This window comes from Lynx canadensis, chromosome A1, assembly GCF_007474595.2.
Source record: "Lynx canadensis isolate LIC74 chromosome A1, mLynCan4.pri.v2, whole genome shotgun sequence".
In the NCBI taxonomy this organism is placed as follows: domain Eukaryota; kingdom Metazoa; phylum Chordata; class Mammalia; order Carnivora; family Felidae; genus Lynx; species Lynx canadensis.
Window position 1 is genome coordinate 36,430,545 of NC_044303.2, and position 26,425 is coordinate 36,456,969.

At 34.2% G+C, this 26,425-nt stretch overlaps 1 protein-coding gene across 1 annotated transcript in view; it reads left to right on the forward strand.

Annotated features, from left to right (window-relative positions):
- TDRD3 (tudor domain containing 3) overlaps positions 1–26,425 on the forward strand; it is a 162,230-nt gene that overhangs the window by 119,768 nt on the left and 16,037 nt on the right. The window contains exons 11-12 of the mRNA XM_030311878.1: positions 442–1,292; positions 6,363–6,488. Of these exons, the coding sequence (XP_030167738.1) occupies positions 442–1,292; positions 6,363–6,488 (977 nt within the window). The remainder of the gene's footprint in view (positions 1–441; positions 1,293–6,362; positions 6,489–26,425) is intronic.

Sequence of the window (26,425 nt, forward strand, 5' to 3'; positions counted from 1 at the left end):
ACTGCCAATGATAGCTGTACATATTTAAATTGAAGTGGGATTCAGGAAAGGGTTGAGCAGGGTTGTACTTGTGTTCTTTCATAGCAGCTTCTGGGTCAGCAGTTTGTAATTCTGTTTCATTACTGTTTTGGGGAAGTGAATTACCAGAACAGCACATATAGATAGCTATGTTATAAGAGTACAAACATTCAAGGACAAAGACGAATTCCTTTTGGATTATTCTTTACTTCATTAATGCAGCTGACCAGGAAAACTACATTAGAAATACAGAACTATAAGGAAGCAGAGAGGGATTAAGATAATGAGGTGGGAAGGTAGTGGAAAATGTTAGAATAGCAGTTTGATAATTTGTATTAATATAATTTGTTGATATTTTTAAATAATTCAGTATTAATTCAGAGTCTTCATTTTAATATGCATATAATAACTTTTACTTTTCAGAACCTAAACCACAGCCGCAGCAGCTTCATCAGGGACAACACCGATTGTCAAATACTGAGCAAAATGGAGTCAAAGATAGTAATCAACCACGGTATCTGCCTCGAAATGATACCAGACAGCCAAGAAATGAAAAGCCTCCTCGTTTTCAAAGAGACCCCCAAAATTCAAAGTCAGTTTTAGAAGGCAGTGGATTACCTAGAAACAGAGGTTCTGAAAGACCAAGTACTTCTTCAGGATCCGAAGCATGGGCTGAAGAGAGAATCAAGTGTGATAGACCCTATTCTAGATATGACAGAACTAAAGATGCTTCCTACCTTTTAAGCTCTCAGCACAATGATGGTGCTTTTAAAAAAAGGGATAACTCTATGCAAAGCAGATCAGGAAAAGGTCCGTCCTATGCAGAGGTGAAAGAAAACCCACTTCCTCAAGAATCCATTGACTATAATAATCAAAAACGTGGGAAAAGAGAAAACCAAACGACAAATCCTGATCATTTTTATGACAGGAAACCACGAACAATAAATAACGAAAGTTTCAGTGGTGTAAAAATTGAAAAACATTTTAATGTAAATACTGATTTCCAGAATCCCGTCCGAACTAATAGTTTCGTTGGTGTTCCAAATGGAGAGACAGAAATGCCACTGAAGGGCAGGCGAGTAGGACCTATTAAGCCAGCAGGACCCATCACAGCTACACCCTATGATGATAAAGTATTTTACAATAGTGGGCCCAAAAGAAGATCTGGGCCAATTAAACCAGAAAAAGTACTAGAATCATCTATTCCTATGGAGTATGCAAAATTGTGGAAACCTGGAGATGAATGTTTTGCACTTTATTGGGAAGACAACAAGGTATGCATGCTGTAAGGTTTTCATATTCTAATGTTATTAAATGTCACCTCCTAGTGAGACTGTAGAAGGCCATTGCTTTGGGACTATGAGTTTTGTTCTATGGCTGTATCTGTTTAAAGTCTTTGAACAGATTTATAGATATGTAATTTATAAAAGAGGAAAAATAAAATATTTAATATTTTTTATGGATCCTTATAGAGAATCAGTCTCATAAGATTTGGTTAAGTAAGGTCTGATTTTAGATCGCCTATTGGAATAGTATTTAAAAGTGATTAAGTAGAGTTGATCAGTTATTTCACTTACCGACTGAACTGTCAATGTTTGCTTTTCTTTCTAGTAAAGTTATACTGATTCACAAGGAAGAAAATGAATTGAGTGGCACAGAGTTAAATTCTGCAGATTACATTTAAATTAAAGAAAATATACAATCAGCCTACTTAAAGAAATAACAGAAAGGTTAATTATTTAGCTAATAATAAATGATAATTATTAAGCCAATAATTTAAACACTCTTTAGTTCTACATTATATGCTGACTACAGTGGAAAGAGGGAAATCATGGAGAAAAGGTAAGGGAAAGACAGAAGATGTGGTCAAGAAGGAATACGGTGGATTGGTTAAAAGAGCCTGGGTGAGAGGGAGAAGACCAATAGAGAACAGGAAAGGAAAGAGAAAAAAGGAACCCTCAGAGAGAAGGACCCTTGCACATATTTTCCCTTCTGCCCAACGTACTCTTCTACCAACTATTCTCATCATTGAGAGCTTGGTTGCAATATCACTTCCTAGAGAAGCCTTCTTTGACCTGCCCCCTCCTCCCTTCTACACTGTTGTCTTTCTCAGTCAGTGCCTTATTCACCTTCTAAAACTTACCACAATTTGTATTTTTGGTTTTGGTTCTTGGATTGATAACTCCTTCCCCTACCATAATTTCGAGTTTCTTGAAGGCAGGGCTACGTCTGTCTAGTTTTCCTCTGCAGCCCTGCTTCTCCTGTAATATAAGGATTTCATAATTATTTATGGACTCTGTTAATTAGTTAATTCTGAATAGGCACTTATGTAGGAAAAAAGTAGAGTGGTAGGGGACTGGAGATACCAGCAAGATAGTAATAAACAGACTCATAGTATAGATCTGGGTGGATCAAGTCCAGCAAAAAAAAAAAAAAAAAATACTTGAATTATTTCATGGGTAGAATAGTTTCAGTTCATAAAGTAAGGCTGTGCCCATGAGAGTGTATCTTTGGCTAAACAGAGAGGTGGAGGCAAAGTTAACTACAGTTTTCAAGGAACTGAAATTCAGGCTAGGGAATGTGGTTGGATCTTTTAAAAGGATGCTATAGGTCCTGGGATCAGGAAATGGGCCCTACTGTGTTCGGTGAATGATGAAGTATAAGCAAGATGTTAGATGTTTCCTAATGAGAGCAGCAAGGAGAGGGGTATTGGCTGGTATAGCTAGATGGCACAGTCCTGTAAGGTTTTTGTATGATGGTGGAATAGCATCTATCTACAAGCAGCATCCCGACTGTCAAGTTTTCATTCAAGGTTAGAAGGAGGGGGAGACAGCGGTTTTTATTTTGGTTTTGGTTTTGTGTTTTTTTTAGTTCCAGAAAAGCAACAGCCTTTCCAGAAATCTCAACAATCTCACTGGTTGGAACTATTTCACATGGCTCTTCCCCGGCTGTTAGGAAGGCTTAGGAAGCAAGTGTTCTTCACTACTCAGACTCTGACTGTCAACAACTCAGACCACTTTCCAACATACAGGAACTATTTGATTTGAGTAGTGGGGGATTACTTATGTTTAGCTGTTTCTCCCTCATGATAAAGGCAAGAAAAGGTGAAGTAGTTGGAAATCAGTGCAGGTTTATAGAGCTAACAGTGTCTATCTTAGGATGAGTGGCCACTTGTGTCAGATGCTTCTGTGAAAGTTTGATTAAGATGATAATGGAAAAGTATTTTTTTTTATTGGACAATCTGAGATTTTTGGTGATCTTGATGAGCAGAGAAAGTACATGATTGGAGTTGAAAGGCCAATAATTTTTGAAAGTCTTAGTAGATAAGTCAGGATTTCCATTGAAATCCCACAAGGATCATGCCCTAGTAGTAAGTGCAAAACTCATACAAATAAGCCATTACACAGCTAAAACCAACGATTTACAGGCTCAAAGATACCTGTTTGTACTCTGTCTGTCTGCCAAAGGAAAATATAATCCCCTTTTTTGGGAAAAATAACATTTTCTAGACCTCTTCAATATTTCATCTGCAATGTCTGCAATCCTTTGAAAAAATTAGAGGGCATGGTTAAAAATGGAGAGAGAGAGGAAGAGAAAATGAATGACTAGGAACAAATAAAGCAACAGAAAATATTAACAGAGCTATATATATTTAGATATTGGATTTAACAGACAAGTTCTTCAACAAATATTGACTAAACCGTAATTGAGTAGCTGCTGAGAGTCAGGTGCTTGGTATATATCAGATAGTTCTGGTTATGCTATTATCCTAATTTCTTCAAACACCTGATGGAATTATTAATAAAGTTTACTTTTAACTGTAATTATCTCAAAAAAACCAATAACAATGAGTTCATCTGTTGCCTTTCCTGAATATATTTAATATAATGTCATATAGTTTGTGAAAGACCATACTTAACAATTCCCAAAGTGTTTTGAGCTTTTGTTCTTAGAATAATTGCATGATCTTCTGAGGTGACTAACTTGATTTTAATTGGATATGCACTCTCAGTTTAGAATGAGGGACTGTAGGCTCTCTCTGTATTACACCATTAAACAAATAAACAGTATTTACCCTCTGAAAAAGATGAGATTAGTTATCTTCTGAAAACACCTAATTTAAGAGATAGCTTTTAAATGTTTTGTCAAGAATAAGCAACTTTCCAATTTTCTAACCAGAGACCAACGAAGATAAAGATTTAAGAAAAACGTGAGTTGTAACGGTCCTTAGGAAACTCTAGCCATAATAGCATTATAGTGATGTAATGCAGATAATTAACCAATTGGTATAATCTATCATTTAAAAAATTCTTTACGCTACCTTGCCTTCTTTCAGCCTTTATTTCCATAGAAGGATTGGGAATTTGGACCAATTCTCCTTCTCCTTCTAGACTGCTATAATTAGTTCAGCTCTTTCTGCTCTCTCTACTGGAATGCTGTAACAACCTCCAAAATGGTTTCTGTGCCTTAAACCTTACTCCTGTTAAATTTGTCATTGGAATTACCATCACTGATCCTGGTCTTAGACCTTGTCATTCTTCCTAGTTAAAATCTTTTACCTGTGGAATAAATAGAGCCTGCAGCATGCATACAGAGCCTCTTTCAGCTGGTCCTTACCTTCTTGTCCCGTCTTATTTCCTATTGGTTGACCCTCCTCACATCACGCCATAATTAATTTTAAACTGTTTGTAGTTTCCTGCACTCATCTCCATGTTTTAGGTCTCTGTAACTTCCCGTGGTGCACCCTCCTCAGTTGTTTGCTTGGCTAAACCTTCTTCATCCTTGAAGACTGTATCCATTGTTATCTGCCACAGGAAGTTCGTCCCCAACTCCTCAGCCCTATTAAGTGCCATGTCACTGCACCATTATTAACGGTACTCTCCATGTTATATAGAAGTCAGTTTTCACACAGTTGTTTTTGTTAGACTCTAAGCTCCTAAAAGGATGTCAACTTATTATGACTCTTGTTTGTTGAACTTACCAGAACTGACATAATTATCTGAGAAGCTTACAAACTCACAGCAATTCATAGATCACAGAAGTGTGACACTAAGAAATAAAGGAGAAAAGGATGGACGTGAATGTATGTCAGGAACTCTAATATAAGAAAAAGAATTCCAGCATGGTGTTTTTAAACTTGCTAGCATCTAGAACTGGGAAGGAAACACCATGGATTAACTTAATAACCTTTGTGATGTAAAGTATACTATTTAATCAGTAAAAACATTTCCCCCCCCCTGGTGTACTCAGGATAACATATTTTAGAAGGAGGTAGAGAATAAGAATTTTTGTTGCCTTTAACATTTTCTGATTCTGGTGGGCTTATTAAGAGATACTGTTAGAGTGTTATAGTAGAGCATCCAATTACCCTAATTTGAAGGAAATATTCCTTAAGAGTAAATAGTTTTTACTTTTCATTTTGTCTTCACTAAGCAACATTCAGACCTATAATTTGGGTCCTGAATGGGTTGACCTGTAGCAGAGAAGTACTCCAATTAGTTGACCTACTTGTGGTTACATTAACAGAAAAAAATTAAGATTGTTGTTATTATGTAAATTAGCTCCTTCTGAGTTTATTAACGTGAATTAATTCCCAGAGCCAAATTATACTAGGTAAACTGATAAAATAAAAGTATTTGGTCTTTCAGTGTCTCAAATCTGATAAATCCTGGATATAAGTAATGTGTTTACTCCTTATCTGACATCCCTACTTCACCCCATTAGCCTGTGATGACTATGGCGGGGAACCTTTTTCTCTGAGATTTATTTTTGTCATATATTTATGCTCCATAGTTATATTTTCTGATTAGTACATAAGAATAATCTTACTAATATTGGTTAAGGGCTTCAGTGGCTTGCAACAAAACAGAACACTAGTTTTGTGGGGTGTTTTTTTATTCCCATTAACATGTGAATATTCTTCTCTACTGACCCTTCTCAGTTCTGTCCTGAAATCTTACTACTGCCCAGTGTATGTCAGAACTCACATGGATTAGAGAATTTATCTCTTTTTTTTAGCCAGTTTATGATTATCTGCAGATAAGTTTTCTTTCTTAAAAATATTATTCTCTTAAAAATTTTCTTTCAAATACTGTGTAATTGAAAGTTGCTAAGAGAGTAGATCTTAAAAGTTCTCAGCACGAGAAGAAAATTTGTAACTTTGTGTGGTGATGGACATTAAACTTGTTGTGGTGATCCTTTCACAATATATACATAGCTCAATAAAAAATAATTTTAAAAAATGAGCTTTCAAAAAATATACGTTGTATTTATATTTCCATCAAACATTGCCCTTTGTAGACAATGTGGATTGTCATATTCCCAACTCCTTTTTGTCTCCTCAGTTCTACCGAGCAGAAGTTGAAGCTCTCCATTCTTCTGGCATGACAGCGGTTGTTAAATTCATTGATTATGGAAACTATGAAGAGGTGCTACTAAGCAACATGAGGCCCATTCAGACAGAGGCATGGGTACGTGATTCAAATTCTGTACGAAGGCATAGGCTGTTTTGAAGAAAATACATAGCTCTAAAAGTTTAGTCATAGCAATACAAAATCTGCCAGTGGAAAAAATATTTTGAATTTACTTAAAACTGGCTACTCCTAAAGTAAGATTCTAGTTTAATAATTACATTGAACTACAATAAAAATGAATGCATTGGAATTCACTTTCCTTGTGTAATGCTTTGTTATATTATGCTTTGGAAATGGGTGCCCTTATTTACAGTTGCAAGCCTTTATGCATATTTTGTTCTTTCCCAGTTTGTTACCTTAAATTTGACTAGATTATGTCCAGCAGTTATCAAATTTAAATCTCTGATGAAAACGTGTATGTTCTTTATTATTTTCGTTACATATCAAATTAAGAAAAACACTTTAAATTATATATGAAGTCATGCTGCATTTACTACATATATGTTTATATATGTATACATACAGACTAACTATAATATCTCTGTTTAGTAATTACTTGATTTTGTTGCCAAATGTATGTCAATGTTCTGTGGTAATTTTGATGATGTAACTGAGAACAGTTGACTTCATGGAGTCCATTATATATAAGGGCTTATGTGACTTTATATAGATTCTCAGCTACATTTAGGCAAAAACGGAAGACAAGGCACATTAAAATTGGTTTCATAAAGTTTTTTTTAACTTCCTTTTTCCACTTTATGGGTAGCTGTTAATAAACTTATCATTAGATGTCTAACTCGTTTCTATTTCTCTAAAGTATCAAAATATACTATAAAATGGTATTATCCAGACATTAGTCTTATCATTGAAGTATACAGGTTTCTCTCAGTTGCTCCCTTTTAGTTTAGTTTAGTTTAGTTTAGTTTAGTTTAGTTTAGTTTTGGTCTCCTTACATTTTTCTGTCACCACCTCAGTGTCACCCACTCCCCTCACACACACAGCCCACCGTCCACTCTCCCCAAGATAAAGAAAACAACAACCAAAAGCCTAGTACCAGTAATTGTGCTTTGGGCCATGGAAATTTCTAGATAATTTATCATTTTATATTTTATAGTATATTACTAATGATTCATATGTTTAATTACTAGATCTTTTCCCTCACTCTCATTGTCTAAAATTTAGCCACTTTTTCTCTAAAGGACTGAAATACCATCAATATCTAATCTATGCCTTTCTTTTAATGGAGAAACTTGATGTAACCATATGTTTGCCCTTTTGATTCTCCTATGACTGCTACTTTCATTCTCTTTTTCCATTAATACATCTTAATCTTGTTTTGATGGTAAAATTAATTATTTATTTATAGGTTATGTATTCCCAGAAGTTGAGTCCTTGTTTGCTATTTGTAATGTGCTCCCAAATGTGTTTAACCATTACAGTCAAAGTCAAACTAGAATTTTTACGTTCAGGTTTTTTGGTTTTTTTTTAAGAGGATTTGATAAGAGATTGATTTTATTCTTTTCTCCCTAGAGAAAAATTTAGTTTCCTTACTTCACTTCTTTTCTACTTCCTTTTTCTGTTTCAGGGTGGCCATAACTGATGAGCACATTGTCATTCCTCACTGTAGCTCTTCCATTCAAAGGTGTTTGCTACTGAGTGATCATTTTCTTTCTAGTCAGTGATTTTTCCTTTCCCCCTTTAATACCCCTCTTTCTGTTATCATTAATTTTTAAGTCAATGTAAACTTAGCTGGGCAATAAATTTCTCAGATGTCACAGTCCATGTAGTGTTTCTGAGCCAAGCAATACTTTTCTACTTTCTACCCATTTGTGAATACTCATCTATTCTCTTTTCTAATTTTTTTTTTTTTTACTTAGTTACTTTATTTTGCAGTCAACCTAAAAATCTTTTATAAGATGCTTGAAATATTTTACAGTGAGAAGCACGAGAGAATCACTAAATCTTTTGGAGATTCTGGTATTACTTTTCTGCTGTGATTGTTGATATTTTATGATTTTGCATAAGTTAATATGACAAATATAGTTGGATCATGAACATCGTTATTGGGGATAAGATCATTCTTCATTCTTTCTCTGCATGAGTAATTGACTTAGTTTGTAGAAGCATCTCCTTGATATCCAGAAGCCACTAGCTTAACATATCTTCATCCATCTCCATTTTTAAAAAATACATATGTGCATATATACATAAAAAGGCCCTAAATGGAAGCTGTTTATGCGGTTGTCAATACATTTAGTGTAGAGTTGGTCTGGAGTTCTCTTGGCCTCTGAGAGTATTAATGTTGGGGTCTATGAGCACTTTATTGTAACTGGAATTGTGACAAATTTTAAATTAAAGCAAAATATTCACTATATCAATAAGAAGATGATTCTAATTGGTAAACATACTAGAAAAATTAAAGGGCTGCAAAAGTACAGTGTTCATTCACCCCATGGATTGTGTAATTTTTAATTTTTAACTCTTGGTCTCTTTTTAATTGTGAAATTATATTTTATCTCTTAGAAGGTGTTTGTTTCTTATTGGTGTAAGATTTGGGAAAAACCTCCTTTTCCTAAATGTAGCAGTGTTCATTCATTGAAGATGTTTCTAATAGTTTGCAGGAAAAACAGCCCAAAAGCCTGCATATAAACCAAAAGCTTTTATAGAAATCAGTTGCCTGTATTATCTATTAAAGGTGTAAGGATAAATCATTAAATAAAAAGCATGAAATATTAAGAGACTCAATGACTAAGTTAATAGTCTCTCATATGGAAAATTAAAATAAAAATCTACCTAATACTTTAAGGGTTAGTATTTTTCTCATGAAGTTTAGGAATTATTTGCCTATGCTCTCTACACTAAATACCTACTTTTCCCTTTCCATATGGATATGTATTTTTCCTTCCAGAACATATTCAGTGATGACATTTCAGATGGTGAAAATATATGTTCTGATTATGATTAAGTACTTTATTTCCTCCAAAATGATTTAGTAAACTTTTTAATAAGTCATCCTTGATTTTTTTTGTTCTAGCTAGATTTCACCTGGTTCTTTTAGATGTCATTAAATATTCTCTCTTAACTTTAGCATATTTATTATAGTGAACTCTCTAACTATCACACATAATGTGGGGTTCATAACTTATTCTTAACTGGATAAATGCTCTCGCTTTTTTCCCCCAATGTTCTTTGAACATCATACGATTTTCCTTATTTTTCCAAAGTAAATGAAGCGTTAGGGAGTCTCATATTATTTATAAAATTATATAGGAAGAAAAGTATACATATATTATTTTATATTTCTGTTTACTGTATGAGAAAACATTAGGGGCAAAGAAAACTGCTGTTTGTGTTTCCTGCAGGCCCTTTCCAAATTGGTTCCTTTTAACTCTAAAACTAATACCAGGAAACCAGTAAAAAGATGCCTCAGGCAATTTGGAATTATTGTAAAATACCCTGGTGCTGCTGCTCAAACCTTTTGTGTTTTTAGAGTGTGGTTTCTTCTGAATTGCCTTCCTAAGCCTGTAGAGACACTTGTCAAGTCTTGATTTTCCAAGTATTTTTATGACCTGGATTCTATTGAGACTTTTATATCTCAAGAAATGTTTTAGAACTTGCTAGTTTCTAAACGTTCTTTTTATAAATTCATCGTATTTGCTTCTTAGTATCAGGAAATAATTATTGTTCAGCTATTGTTCCAAATAAAACCATTATGATTACATAGGTAATGCTTAGTTCCAAGGCCTTAACATCCACATCATCTTGGTCATTAATTCTGGACAGATGGGTTGTTACTGCGTTTTAGATGATCATCCTGTTTTAAATGTTTTTTCTGTATTCATGTATTCAAAAATATTCTTTGCATATCTATTAGGTACTACGTAGGCTCTATTCTAAGTGAAGGATATATGTTAGTGCACAAAGCACACAAAAATCCCTGCCCACTGCACAAAGTTAGAAGAAAGTTATAGTTCCACTTATGTGAATCAAACTTAAATATCTCATGGGGGTCTTCATTCTTTCTTCTTGAAGTTTTAAAACAAAATGTGAGTGGAAAAAATCTTGTTTACTAAAATTTTAATTAAGTAATGTTTAGGTCTTTATTTTATTCCACCGTAGCTTGAAGATAAAATTAACGTGGAAGAAAAAAGCATGACTTAATGAATTTTACTTGATTCAAAAGTTCGTATCTATTTAAAAAGTAAAATTTGCTTTTAGGGGGATTTGGGTTTTGCTTTTTAAAATAATTATATATATATATTTCAGTTTTACTGTACTTTACAAAAGGAACTGTCGATCTGAACTTTTACTTTTGAAGTACGTTTGCACAAAATTTTATAATGACATCCTGGAATACACATTTGAAAGTTATCTTTTCAAATTCAAATGACACTCACAAAAAACTATAAATTATTCTACCACTAATAAAAATATTAAAAAGAAACATATTACAAAAAAACCCCTAACCTATTTAATGACAGCGATTGAAAGTTATGATACATAAATTAATGAGTTAAAATGGATCCTAAATGTATTAGAACAAGGTCATGTTAGTAATTTTAATGATGTAGTGATAAAGTTAGGCTATATCTGGGTTGTGTTTGATATTAAAAGATCATAATAGATATTAAAAAGAGGACAATTGTTACCGAAATCATTAACTTCAAAGGAATATTAGAATTATGTAACAGTGAAGTTCTGCCAATTAGTAGCCAATAAAAAGTACAAGCACATATTTGATCATAGTCCAAAGGTTTTTCATTTTTGCTGATAAATTCTTAAATAAATTAGTGGGTATAATTTACCACACTTAAATTTCTGCATTAAAAGCATAAGTTGATTAAGGTCACTAAAATACTGAAATACATTTTCTTCCACCATACATATTTCGGGAAACTTTCCTTTCAAACATTGTCCTACAGGCCATGCCCATTTTGTTTTGTCTTGTTTTGTTGCGGTATAAACAGAGTTAGTCAGAATGAAACTGTACTGATAGCTTAGCCCAATTTAAGAACATATGGGTGATAGAATTTGGGGATTCCATGCAGTGTCTTCAAGCTTTGATTTCATAAAGTTTGGTTGTACTTGATATTCTTTATTTCTTCATCAATTGCTCAGCCTTTCACAATTCCCACCAGAGGTTGTGGATTACACAGAAGGACTTTACTGGAGATATGAAAGCTGCTGATGAAGAGGGAGAGATTATTCATTCATAAATGCGTACCATATACATAGAGATGTCAACTTCATACTGTTGGTATCTACCCCCTGAAGCCCAAATTTTGTTTTAGGTTTGTGATAGCCAAACCTAACAGTTGATTATGAAAATGTTGACATCTATGTTTGACCCTGCTATATTATTTAACAGAGACATTTTATTTCACCATTTAAATTAATCCTAAGAGAATAATGAACTAGATAATAATTTTAAAAACCTATACAAAAAGTACTGTTTGAATTTTGCTATTTGATAACTTCGTATATTGTAATCTACCCAAAGGAGCTATATATAAAGACATGTTTAAAACGTTTCTGGGTAATCTGAGGTTTTCTTTATTGAGCACTGAATGTACAGGTTATTTGTTTATGTCATGTTCCTTTTTTCTGAAGGTGAAATAACTTCAAAGTGAAATAACAGGGCAGGGTATTACCCAAGATGTGCCGTCTTTTTAAAATTATTATAGCCATACTAGTCAGTTTGTTTCTAACTTTAACTATAATTCATAAGACAATTTGAGCCTTACATTATTTGGTTATCAATATTAAGAATCAAGCTAGCATAACTGTTTGAAAAATCCACAGCAATTATTTTTGCATAAATGAATACCAGCAGATATGATGTTAATCTTTTATCTTCTAAGTCTCACCTTTATTAATAGCAACCTAAAGTGTGGTGCCCTGAATTATGATGTTTGTTAGTTAAAGTTAAAATCATGTTGCTTTTAGATTTATGCCAAATATCCTCTGATTTACATTTCCCTTCAAAGTAGTCTTTAAGGAAGCATCATGGGGGAGAGCAGCAGCCGAAGGGTGCTGGGATTGTCATGTGAACTGATTTTTTCCTTTGGCGTTTTTGATTTAGTAGGCTCAAGCCTTGTTCTCTTCGAAGTGTAAATTTTTGTTTTTTTGTTTATTTTACATACCAGGGCTTTTAAAATTGCCGTTTCAAACTGCACTGAATTTTACCATTCCTTTGCATATAATACAAAAGACTTGCTGATATACTTATTGCACAGAAAATAAAATAGTAAAATAAATGAATCTGAGGAATATTTTTGTTTTGTTTTATTTCTCTGTCCCAACAGTGTTACTCTTATACTGGGCATGTGCCTTGACTAGACACTTATGTCAGTATATTTTAAAGATTATTTTCAATCCGAAGAGGCATCCTTGAATTAAAAAAAATACACACAGTTCTATTTCAGTTTCTAGTGAATTTCTGAGCCTCTTCCATCTGCACCTAAAGAAGCTGAAAAATAGTGTTGCGTTTTTGGACCACAGCACTTTCAGATGGAGCCCCCTCAATACATCTTTCCTCCCCTAAAGTCTGGGATTGACCATACATATTGGATTGCATACCATAGGGGATTGTCAACTGTCCTTTCATCTTGTGTCTCCGCTTAATACTGTTTTTGTGTATTCTTTGGTCATCTTGTTTGTTAGTCATCTCTCTCTGTTTTCATTTTTATTTCCAAAACATTCTTGTATCCTCTTGGCTTTTTTTTTTTTTTAACCGTTCTTTCTTTCCTTTCTTTCTTTATTTCACCTTTGGTAGGTGGTATCTCTTGATATAAATGGACTACTTTTCCTATTGATCTTAATTTTCTGAACTTTACTGGATCTATGCTATTTACTCTAGAATCCTGTGTGATAGGCTTCACTAGGAAAGAGTGGAGTTTGATCTGTCTCCTTGTGAGAAATACTCTAATGTTATAGAGCTTCCAATTCCATTAAACTTGGGAACTACTAGCAAGAGTTTTACACCTTGGCTTGAAATAACTCCCTTAGCAACCTGTCATTGACTGAGAGCACCATTCAGAAGGGAAAGGAAGTACTACAACAGTGAGTACATTTTATTTGCCTAAAAAAGAAAACCCATATGGTTTATTAAGAGTAAACATAGTTGAAGAGGCTCTATTTAAGCAACTTAGACCACTGTAAGAATACAAAAGTCATTAGTTTTTTGTGCAGATGGTTTTATGCCTAATCCATCTAGAAGGTGTGTTCTGAGAATATTAGTTCTGCTTTTTAGTTAAATACATTTGGAAAATGCTGGGTTAAAAAAATTAAGCATGCTTTTTTTTTTTTTTTATGGGACCTCTTTGAGCCAATAACAGACTAATATGTATTTTATTTTATCTTGTTTTTCTCCATTTATTTAGGTCTTCTGTAATTTCCTTCATCAGTGCTTTGTAGTTAACATGCAACCTTGCTAATATCACTTATTGGATCTATGAGCTTATGTTCATTTGCTTTGAGTGCTTTTGTTTTTTATTTTTTTTATTTAGAAAATACTGTTGAACATTCACATCAGTTGATACATATTTTAATCTCTGAGAGAGAGAGATACTGTGTATTGCTTCACAAGCTTATTTGTTCATGGAACTTTTTTTTTAACCTGTTATAGAACCTGTTACAGAAAATCTATAGGACATATTTTGGAAAACATCTTAGCTGTCTTGTTACCTTCTTTCTAGTTTTCAAATTTTCCCAGCTTTAAGATAGGGTGAAGATTTAGCTTTAAATATATTGTTTTAGATATTCCAAACTTCTTAAGAGGAACATAATATTATATTTTTATGTTATAAATAGAGACTAAATATATAGTAAAAGGCAGTTTGTCCTCAAACATGTTCTCTCATCTTATAACTCACTGGTCTTTTAATTTTATTTTAACTTAATTCTAATTCTAAAAACTTCTATGTATTAACATTTATAAATTGTCATTTGTGGAGACTACCATTAGAGTTTTTATAATATTGCTGTCCTTCTCTGTAATTCTCACCCAATAACCTACATGATGTTTACGTGTTCCAGCAGTAAGGCATTTTCATCATCTATTTGGGTTTTGAATTTGTTATTCCCCAATAAACTAGTCTGAGACAAAATCTGAAATCCCTTTTTTTGTTGTTTTTAAGATGACATTTCAAAAAGAAAGTGTCAAAGCAAGTTAATTCCAGTGGGTAAGTGAACATTGTTAAGTGAAGGAGATTCCTAAAAGACCAAAAATTCTGTTTTGTTTCAACATTTATATTGCTCTTTTACTAATAGGCTTGTATGTTCTAAAGCTTTTGAATAATATTGTTTTAATTAGTTGAAAGCTTGTTAAAAGCCTCCTGGAAAATAAGCAAGCTCTTATACTTAACTGCTCTTGATCTCCCTTTCTTCTTTTCCTGGTTGCAACAGTTAAGTGAGATGAATTGATAATCTTGGACAGAATTCCACAGCTCACTTGAGTGAACTAGAGGGGGAAATATTCTTATTTTAAGAAACCTGCCTTTTCCAGGCACTTATAATTATAAACAAGGGCAGAATTTATGGTTGGATAATAGCTAGTGAGAGTGCAAAAGAACTCTTTAAATAAGTGGTAGATACATACTGTAAGTACCAGCTCTTTTAGAGCTTGAAGGGATTAGAATTTTAAGTAAGCACATGAACGGGCTTGATAACTAAAACAGTAGAAGGAGGTCAGAAATTATGTGTTGATTTATGATTTATGGATGATTTATGTAGTCTTGGTGGGCACCTTTATTACTGAAGAGTCCTTTGTCAGACATCAAGCCTGAGCGTAATAGTCTAATATGATAGTTTTCCAATACATAGTCTTTGAATGCTTTTTGTAGCAAAGCTACTTCAGAAAATAGATTGCCCTATATACCCAAAGGATTAAAAGGATATAAGAGAAGTAGAAGATAGATTTCCTTCCTTCCAGAAACCACCTAATAAATATTAATAAGGCCTCCATCAGACCTAGATGGTTCCAGTCTGGGAACCATTGTTGGAATGGTTCTTGATTACAATTTTGTTTTGCATGTTAAACGAATAGGATAGCGTGAAGGAGGGAAGTGGGGAAGGCTAACATTGACTTTTCAAAACTAGAACTAACTTTAAAGACCTTTTATTGACACTTTTATCTTGCCTGAAGTATGCTCATTTTTTCCCAGATCATGTGATTAAAAAATTAGGGTAAACCTTTTTGGTCATGCTTAACCAACAACTTACTATATAAAGTAAGATATTAGAAGTCAGTTTAATTCTGTTTCTTTCTGGTTCAAATTTTAAAATGTATGGGCTTGTGTTCTTTTTTTTTTTTTTTTAATGTTGGAAACCATTTTTGGTACTATTTAATGAATGATTTTAGGAGAATATAATGATCATTTTATCTTGAAGAGACTAATGTAAATAAAGCTTAAAATAATGTGGAGAAAATATGCTAATTTTTTTCTTACCTCATAAAATCATTAGATAATATAAATATTATTATTATTAGGAATTCCTGAATTTGACCATCAGTATTCAAAAGAATGTTATGCTTAATTAGATTTTTCAAATATGTAATTGAAGTCTTAAAGCAAAGGGAAAAGGGAGGCATATCAAAAGCTTGAAAGTATTAGTACTTACTCGAAATTTTTTGTTTATTCTAGGTAAACTTTTTTTCTTCTTCTATTTTGCTCATTTTCTGTCCTTTTCCTCTTCCCCCTTACCCAGACCCTTCTTCCTTGTCCTCTTCCTCTTTGGTTTTGTGTCTGAGTATTTGCCTTTTTATTCATCTTAAAGGTTTCACGTGGCTTTTAACTATTAGATTGGGTATGTTCCATCTCAGACAAGACTGATCCTCAAATGAAGTCTGGTTAAATAGAGCATTTTTCAAGTTCAGAAAACCTTTGAAAGCTTTGGGAACAAATGAATTGATATCCTTGGTTGATCTTTTATAAGCCCTGATTATAATTGATGCTTACTTAGCACCTAGACCTAACTGACACAAGTTCTCATAAATGCAAAGACTGTTAGAGACAGATGTACTGGAGCTGAGTACAAAAAGATCTAGAAGTGATAAAAAGTTGGTTAAATGCCAAGTTGATTTAAATTGTACCCTTGTATTCTTAGGAAATAAGAAAAGAAAAAAATTCTCATTGAATATGTTTAAAACTTACTTGAAATGTAAGTAATCAAGATGAGAAATTAAAATATATAATTCTTTAAGAAAAATTAAGGAACTATTCAAGAAACTAGGTACTGAAAACTCTAAACTTTGTCATAGAAAATTAATTATAAAAGGCTACATTAAAGACCTCTTAGATGTAATTTAGAAATATGAGATTTACATCTCATTTATAAGAAGATGATACATTTTCCTATTAATTTGTTGAAAATACTTGGCTATAAAAAGACTGAATATTCTGTCCATTCTAATGATTATAATTGCTCTAATGAAAATAATCACTGAAGGAAGATGATTAAAATAGAAAAAAATGGCCATAGAGTAGGGTTAAATATATATTTGGTATCTGGGTTCTTAGGTATTTTTCAAAATAATTTTTATAATGGTATAATTTAAAAAGGTTTGACTCAAACTGCTAAACAAAACATTTCAAACAAACTGCTTTGAATAATTTCAGTTATGAAAAAAAATTTTTTACTTTCTGAAGTGAGAATTACTATACTTTGAGATTCCAGTAAATTTCACATCAGTGGCAAAGTACTGCCAAAATTACTTCTGACATCATTTACTACTTAGTGCTATTCTTGAGCCCGAGCCTGAGAAACATTTTCAGATTCTGTGTGCTGTATCCTGAGAGAATTTGATGCAAAGAGGCCACTGCATGAGTTACATGTCTGCTCTGCCTGGCCTTTAAAAGAAGGGGAGAGGGCAAGGCTGGTCTTGGGCATATTACTTCCACCTCCCTTTTGCCCCTGCTTCAGCTCCAGGGGAGCTGGAAATGCACAGGAAGAATCAGAAGACCTGGGTCGAGTCCCGGCTCTGCCACTTACTACCTAAGTGACTTTGGGTAAGTTACTTAATATCTCTGGGTCTCAGTTTCAGTACAGGGTTGTCGTGAGGATTAAGTAATACGATCAATGGAAATGTGCTTTGTAAACTCCCAAGGTATATAGAAACATACATTTTTATCATTGTAACCTTGGCCTTCTTCCCTTCTATAGTATAGTGTCCTCAGCTATGTTATTTTTAAAGCAACCCAAAATGACTTAATTCCTTTTGCTTCTCCCTATGTCCTCTCCACGTTGGAATTCTTATTCCTATCTTCTGCATGCTTCAGAGTTAAATATTCTAAGAATACAAAACCAGTCTAGTTAAATTAATTTCACCATGAAGTGTGGATTACTGTTACCGCTTCTTACCTTTCACACTCCTACCTTTCTCCTTTATTCTTCTCAGAATTATGTGCTTAGAAACATGAAGAATCTACTGCATGAATATTCAGACAGTGTTGGGGAGCAATGTTTTGGCAGAGGGAAATCCTATTACCTTAAATCCTATTACCATGAATTAGTAAGGTTGACTGGGAAAATGGGAATATGATTGTGCCTCTAGTCCTTTCTCTGCGGGAAAAGAGATGGAAGGAGTTTGGGATTTAAAAGCTCTTGAGAAGTCTCACTGAAAACCTAGATCCTCAACTTGAGGTGTAATCATAGATGGGAAAAGGGATTTCATGACCATAACTCTCAAAGAGTTATATCTGACTGGGCCTCATCTTTGCTTCTCAGTAAAGTAAGTTCTAGCCCACCCTCAGCCAAACTATGCTCATAATGCCTAGGATCTTTTCTGGGTGCTCGGTGTATAGAGGCTGTGTGGAGCTAAGGAAGGAAAGAGAACTTGCCTTCTGGATCACATCTGGTTCCAGATCAAGAGATCTTTATGAGGGCGTAAAAGAGCTTAAATCTCCACCTGGTCCAGCCCTCCCCGTAATCTAAGAATGCTTGATCTGGCTATGTGTAAATAATAACAATAATAGCCACTTACCGTGAACTGCTTGCCATTAATGCCTAATTATCATGGATCACAATAACAGTTAATCATGCCATGATTAGATTAACTTTCTTAAAGATTTTATTTATTTTCTTTTGTTTTTACAGCCTTGACCTTTTGACTTATGCTCAATATGGTTTCTTGCTGAAGTAGCAGTGTCATCTTTCATAACTAAGAATTAGAAATATTGAACTCTAGGAGTATTCAAACGCAAATTGAAACAATTACATGCAGGGTTAAATGTATGAGTTGGTGGGGAAAAATTAGGTAAAGCTCATGCTGGCAAGGATGCAGTGATGTGAATACTCTTAAACATGGCCAACGGCAGTGTAAATTGATGTAATCCTTCTGATTTTTTCCAAGCCTAAAGAGTGTTTAAAACCAATAATCCCACAGTTGTTAATCTCTCCTAGGGAAAGAGCAAAGGAAATAAGCTAATTGCTGAGAGATGATCATTGCAGCATTGTGATAAAAACTAGAAGTTACCTAAATGCCTAACAATAATAAGAGAATGGTAAAATAAGTGATCTTCCACCTAATGGATGAAATATGATACAGCTGTCATAAAAGATCATTATGAAGGCTGTAATGTCATGGGAAATATTTATGATGAGTGAATAAAGCCAATTTATAGATTTGGATGAGAATACATTCAAGGTAATGGCTTAGTGTAGTAGAATTATGTACACTCTGTGTGTCTACGTACACTTTTTCAATTTTATAAACTTTCTGTCATTTTGTATTATGATTTTTTATTTGAAAAAGTAAAAGCAAACAAAATAAAATTAGCAGGAAGGAAGTTGATCATAATTAGGGAATTTTAGTCTTAAAAACCCCTAAAATTTGCAAAAAGGATCTGAAAATATGAGAGTTTAAAAAAGTATGAGAAACAAAACATCACCTTTTAATTTTTAATTTTGCCTTTGCCTTCAGTGAGGTTAATGGCAATGCAGTTATGGTTTTTTCATGATAAAATACCATGGTCTTTAAACTTGTTCCTGTCTGTAATTAGTAAATGAAAACAACTGAACAAATAGAGTTACTTCTGCAAAGTCTTATCACCTATTTTCATTCTGTCCATACAGCCTACTCCCCAATTCCTTGCAAAATTCTCCCTTAATTATACTGTTCCCAAAATGCTTACACACCTTCAGAATTCAGGCTCTCCCAAGTGCTTTCAAATACAGAGCAAAATACATTTCTCCTATGAAATGTTTCTTTAATCTGTACTTACCTACCATTCATAATTTTAGGAATATGTTACTATGTAGTTATAATATTTTGTTTGATTCTTTGTCCCTGGTTAGCATTTGATATGTTATTAAAATATTAAGTAAAAAGTGAAGTTTTTATTTTGAGGTTTTCCTATTATCATTTCAAATATGTATCAGTCTATTCCACCAGCCTGTTTCTTGAGCACTTGTTATGTGGCTTTAGCTCTCCACCCAGAACAGTGGTGAGCACATTTCCGTAGAATGATTATGTGCTAGGCAGTGGAAACACACAGATGAGCAGTCTCTGCCCTCAAGGAGTCACAGACTAGCAGAGGAGCCCAGCAAGTAAGCCGACATCTGTTCATCCTGAGCAGAGCACAGAATACCTAACTGAGTCAGGAACCAATTCATGGAAGAATCAAGGCCTTCCCTGACTATTCCTGTTATAAAAACAGCAGTGTGCCATCACACAAATTCTCTTTCCCCTTTGCCCTGCTTTATTTTCTGCACATCTTGATCCTGCCTCCAACCCCCAAAGTGAAGTCAGTGTGAGAACGGACACTTTGTCTCAGCTAATACTTCAGCATTCAGAACAGTACCTGAAACATAAGGGGCTCTCAATAAATATTTGTTAACTCTGGATGAATGAAGTTTGATGTGAATCTCGAAAGTCGTGAAGGGAACTTAGAACTTAGTTTGGGAAAAAAAGGGAGGAAAGTAAGAAAACAGAGTAACCAGGGAAATTCTAGAGGGCATGGTAGAGTGAGGTATGTTGGCAACAGTACAGGTGGGTGTAGTAAATGTCAGTAGACGAGGCTGCCAAGGCAGGTGGGGTCAAAGCGTGAAGAGTAAGGTGGGTCATGGTGAGGAGTTTGAATTTTATCCCTCAGAATAGGGACTATGGAAGGATTTTAGGCAGGAGAGTGTCATATACATTTCTCCTATGAAATGTTTCTTTAATCTGTACTTACCTACCATTCATGTGATCTTTGATTTAACAGATTGTTGCCTGGTATGGAAAATGGGTTTCAGTGAAAGCAGAGAGCCTGGAGACCAGTGATTGCAATAGTTAAGGCAAGAGGTGAGACCCTGGAGTTATCAAAATTTAGGCAAAATTAAAGAGTATGGGTAAGACTGCCTGGAGAAAGTGTGCAAAGAGAAAAACAAGGACTGGAGTCAGACTTCTGGGGAATTCGTTAAGGGGTGGGGAGAGGCATTAGGAAAGTCTGGCCAGGGAGGACAGGGGTTTGGCCAACAGGAATGACTGCTGAATCCATAAAATATAATGCTGGAAACATCAAGGAAGATAAGAACTAAAAAGTACCTAGTGGATTTGGCAATCGGTAGGTGACTTGTAACTGTAGAATGCATTTCCAGTGGAATTGGTGCAGGAGGATCGCAACTTAGGGTTTCTTGAGAATGGGCAAAAAGAAAATGAAGTGTAGGCTACTTTTAAGACCTGGGTTGTGAAGATAAAGAGCATAGAGGATGAGAATAAAGAGTAAAGGAGCTCAAGGGAAATGCCCAAGCGTGTTTACATCAAAGGCACAGTGAAGCAAAGAAGGAAGGAGAAGTTGTAAAAATGGGAATAAAGATTTTTAAGATCCCAGGCCATGGTAAGAAAGTGGGGCACAATAACGTGATTTCAGGTATGTTGAGGAACACTAGAGAAAGGAGGAGAAAGAAGTAAATAAAGATGTGGGTGAGGTTAAGTTGTTGGGTTTCAGGGAAGGAAGCTGAATAACTGTAATGAACTCTCTTCTCTATGAAGTAAAATCAGGTCATCAGTTGAAAGTAATGAGATCAAGAAGAGGAGATGAATTTTGAAGAGCGAGGTAAAGATTTAGAGACTGCCCAGGAATATGACAGAGGGAGTTAACCAAGAATGTATTTTCACAGCAGAAGTTTTCAACCCTTAGTAAAAATCATGTGTAAAGCCTATTGCGACAGTTCATTCTCAGTTTCTAGTCTTTTAGTACAAGAAAAGTGTAAGTGGATATACAAATGAGAAGAACTTTCCATGTTTATTAAACAGAAACTAACAGTTAACTCCTAGCCAATTTTCGCTAGAGGTTTTTACTAGGAACCTGATATTTGAAAGTCTGCACAAACATAATGACTATATTATTGCTCTATGACTTCAGCAAAGTTTAGTATTGGAAAATGCCCTGTGAAGGTGGATTTAAGCATACCATTAACATTAATACAATCCTAGGAATGTTAAAGTTTCAGGGCTTCTTTTTTTTTAAATTTTTTTTAATGTTTATTTATTTTTTATTTTTGAGAGACAGAGAGAGACAGAGTGTGGGTGAGGGAGGGGCAGAGAGAGAGAGAAAGACACAGAATCTGAAGAGGCTCCAGGCTCTGAGCCATCAGCACAGAGCCCAGTGCAGGGCTTGAACTCACAAGCCGTGAGATCATGACCTGAGCCGAAGTCGGACGCTCAACTGACTGAGCCACCCAAGCGCCCCAAAGTTTCAGGGCTTCTTGAGCTAATCTTGATGCCAGGCAGTGATATATTAAATAGATAAAAATGTTAATTAGGTACTTGAACATTCTAAGACACAGTGTGTGTGTGTGTGTGTGTGTGTGTACACGCATGGGAGCACACGAAAGATATTAGTGTTTTAAAAGCTGTGATAGTTACTACGTTCATTTAGAGAACAAAATAAGGTAGGAAAATTTTTTAAAAACTCCTGTTTAATCTGATGAGACCTCATCTGTCTATTGACCTGTCCACCTGTTACTGACTGATTCCTGGAGAAAGATTTTCCTTACATGGACATGGTTTTAAATAAGGAATTTTTGTTAGTGTTCATCACAGTTTTTGCATGACAGTTATAAAGAGTTGACACTTACTAGCTATGGAAGTATAAAACAGAATCCAAATAAGAAACTAAGTAATCCTGTTAAGAACATATACTCTTCACAGTTTTGTAAACTACCATGGGATACTCTTGTTCTGTTACCAAAGGGGATGGCTCATCATGGACATACCACACCACAAAATTGATAGAGTTTCTAAAAAGAGCCTAAATAACTTATAGTCTCTCGCTAAGACCAGAGAGAGCTTAGAAAAATAGTCTGTCTCAAGTTTATGCTGCTGAATGTGATAAACACTCAAACAGAGAAGCATAATACTACTACTACGTGAGGCATCAAATTCTGAAATTAAGGAACATCCCTTATTTAAAAAAAATTAAAGTTCTGAGGTAAAGTTAAGACCTTGATAATTAAGTATACAACAGAATTATTTGTGTTAATCCAAGCCCCTGAGGATAAATATTTTGGAACATGTAATAGTTTGTATTGGTACATTTTACTGCTTTATTATATTCTCCTTCTCATTGTCATGTTCTCAGGAGTGTTAATGCTCCCATCTGTAGATACCTAGGTGGGGAACATTAACTTGGATGAATTTTATAAAGACAATTACTATATTTGGTAGGCTGATAGGATTTGCCCTGGTAAAGAAGTTTGCCTCTGGGTTCCTTTCTTCACTGGAAGAAAAATAAGTATGTTGCTAATTGACCACATTCTCAGCCTCTCTTTTATATTTGACATTGGTTATTAACACCGATAATTGTAAGAATCACTTTGGAAATGTAAAGTGCCACCTGGAGGCTCATTTAGCATTGCGTGTTAGGTTTTTAACTTCTATAATTCACTAAGATAATATAGTCAAATTGCTTGACTCGAACCACTGAAAGAAAAACTGTTTATGTTTTATGTGGCATTATAAAGAATAGAACTTTACATTTGTGAAGCATTAATAATAGCACACTTTATCGAACACTTAATTTTGTACCAGACATGATTCTAAGCTCTATATTTACTTTAATTCATGTAAAGTATAGTAGCTGTTTATGAAGAGTGTAACCACCTCACTGTCTTTTGTTCTCTCAATTGAGTCCTTCAGAGTAGATAGCATTATGGATAATTGGTGCTTTACAGCAGGAACTGTGGCACCTAAGTGTTATTATATCCACTTTATTTTATTAATTTCACGATGTGCTTAAAATGCAACTTAGATGGAAAGCACCTGATTTTTATCTTTTTGTATAAACTTCGAAGAGTTTAACATGATCAATCTAATTCTCTTGTTCAGCCTCTGCATCCACTGGGATGTGTGAAAAGAGCAGCATAACCTGGGCAAGATATATCCTCTTTTTTAGCCTCAGGTTTGTTTTCTCTTCTGAAAAATAGCAATAAAAATATGCAATTTGATAGGGTTGTTGTAAGGATCATAGTAGCTGTTCAATAAGTGTTTTGTTCAGTCATTGAATGATTGAAATGCCTCACACATAGGTTTTTAATTACTGTTGGTTCCATTTCTTTAGTTTTCCTTCTAGGCTGTGGAAAGAGCAGCTTTCTTTCACTGCCCATCTCTTTAAAGTGACGTTTGTTGATCCTGGATTGCAACATCAGCAGCTACTAACTGGAACTTTCAAATCAGGAGTTGGGTGTCCATCCCAAATTATCCCTCTTCGAAGGAAAACCAGACTGCTTCCCTGTGCCATCTTTTTCTTCAAATGAATTCCTTTTTCTTTTATATTTCTTTTTAAAATTTTCTTTTCTATTAGGATGTTACTAGTATAATGAACTTCTGTATTAGGACTTTTAAAATGCAATCCTAATATAAAAATCCACAAATCTTTTAAAAGTAAACTAGTTTTTCCCACAAACTAAAAGAACTGTGTTCTTTTAAGCTAATAGTATTGCCTGCAAAGCTATAAAATTTCCATCATTTTCTTAATGCAAAACCATTTTCCTTCACACTTTTGAAGTCCTATGTTTGCAACAGGCTTCATAAATTGGCGACCCCTATCCTGGCTCTGACACAAACCTGCTCAGCCCATCCTGCTGTCGGTGTACCTGCTGCTTGCCATTGACAGGATTCTTGTCAAAACCGGGAATTGCATAAATTAGTGTTTAACCCTGGACAGGCTTTTTCTCATTTCAGTTCAGCTTTTAAAAGACTGTCGTGTCCTTATTCATATGTAATGAAAGTGAAATTTGACTACCATCATACACTTTATACTTTCAGAGTTTGTAAACTCTGAAGAGCATCATAAACATTCCTAGTCTTACTGATTTTTTTTTGTTGTTGTTGTTAAGCCTTAATTAGTAATCCTCAGCTTTACAAATTCCTGTACAAAAATGACATCATCACTAATTGTCTACTGGCCTTTCCTTCTAGTCCAGAGGACCTACTCGCCTTACTTTTTACTTTAATAAGCAGCTTACATCATGTGTGTGTGGTGGGAGGGGCGGGGGTGGTGGTGGGAGAGAGAAGAGAAGAGAGGAGTATTAAGTTGTGTAAAGGAATATACGTTAAATAATCTTACGGATGAATTTAGAATTATTAAAAAGTGGATTGTTTTACCTTGATTCTTTTCAGAAGGGCACATATTAAGTGTTTGAAAAACCTAAGAAAATCTTTTGACTCCGTAATACTTCCTAACTTGTCCTTGCTGTCATTGTTCCACTGTGACTCTATGGACAAGGAGAAATAGCTTCATTCTCGAACAAGGAGAACAAAACACATATTTAATAAGAACAAATATGTATTATGTTCTTCTTTTGTACAAGATGATGAGCAAATTACCCTCAAGAGTATATTATCAGTTCTCCCAGCCTGTGTTGAACATCTAAAACAGAGTTCCTGAATTTCAGTAAACTAGAAATAGTATTATTACAGGAAAATATAATATGTTTAATAGCCTTGATTAAATCAGGTGATAGATATATGCTGTCTAATTTTCCTTTACCTGAGTTGACAGAGATAAGTTTCTCTCCCTTATTATTCTAGAGAAAATCTTTGTGATACCTTTCTCTTTCTTCAACTATCTAACCATCAAAAATGATTGAGAAGGTCTCCTAAACTTGGAAAGAGAATGATTTTTTTTTTTAAAGCTAATTCCTCATATACTGAACATTTTGAAATCTCAATGGGAGGAAAAGAAATCCATAAATTTAAGCATACTGAAATCCACAAATTTAAGCATAGTTAACACCAAGATGAAATGTTATTTCTCTACTAACTTATTGAGGGAAAAGGGAATAAATGGTTGAGAACGTGAAGGTTAGAGTCCTTACGTTCAAGACTTCACTATAATTGGAACACTCATACACCAGACCACCATGTATAACTCTTGAGCTGCATTAACCAATTTAATATCTACAGGAACCCTATGAAATAATTATTAGCATTCCCATTTTACATACACGGGAAACTACAAATACGGGTTCAGAGTCATGAAGTAACTTGCCTAAAATCTTTGAGCTAGTAAGTTACAAAGCTGATATTCAAGTTTTGGATTCACTGACACCATCACACATGATCCTATGTTTTACCTGTAAATGAACGTAGATGATACCAAACTATTTGAGGATTTTTGTGGGAGTTTAATGAAATAGTATATATAAAAATATTCAGCATTGTAAGTAAATGTGTACTTCAATATGTGATACATTGTTTTGATTAAGGTATCTTTCAAACAGTTTATTCAACCTTAATTCTCATGAATTTAGAGAATTTTGAATGGAAAAGTGAAGACATATGTGGGTAGAAGTATCAGCTAGAAAGTATCTTACATAGGGAAGAAAAAAAATCAACTTGTTTCTTTCACTTACTATTGTATTGCTAAGAGAATTTAATCTCAAACCGAGACTCTCTTTTTATCCTCTAAATTTCCCTGGAATCTAGTTTTAGGGTTATACTACATTTTAGCCATCTGTTTAGGTCTTACCCTTTTAGATAGTAGTCCTAATTTTCACTATTCGAAAGA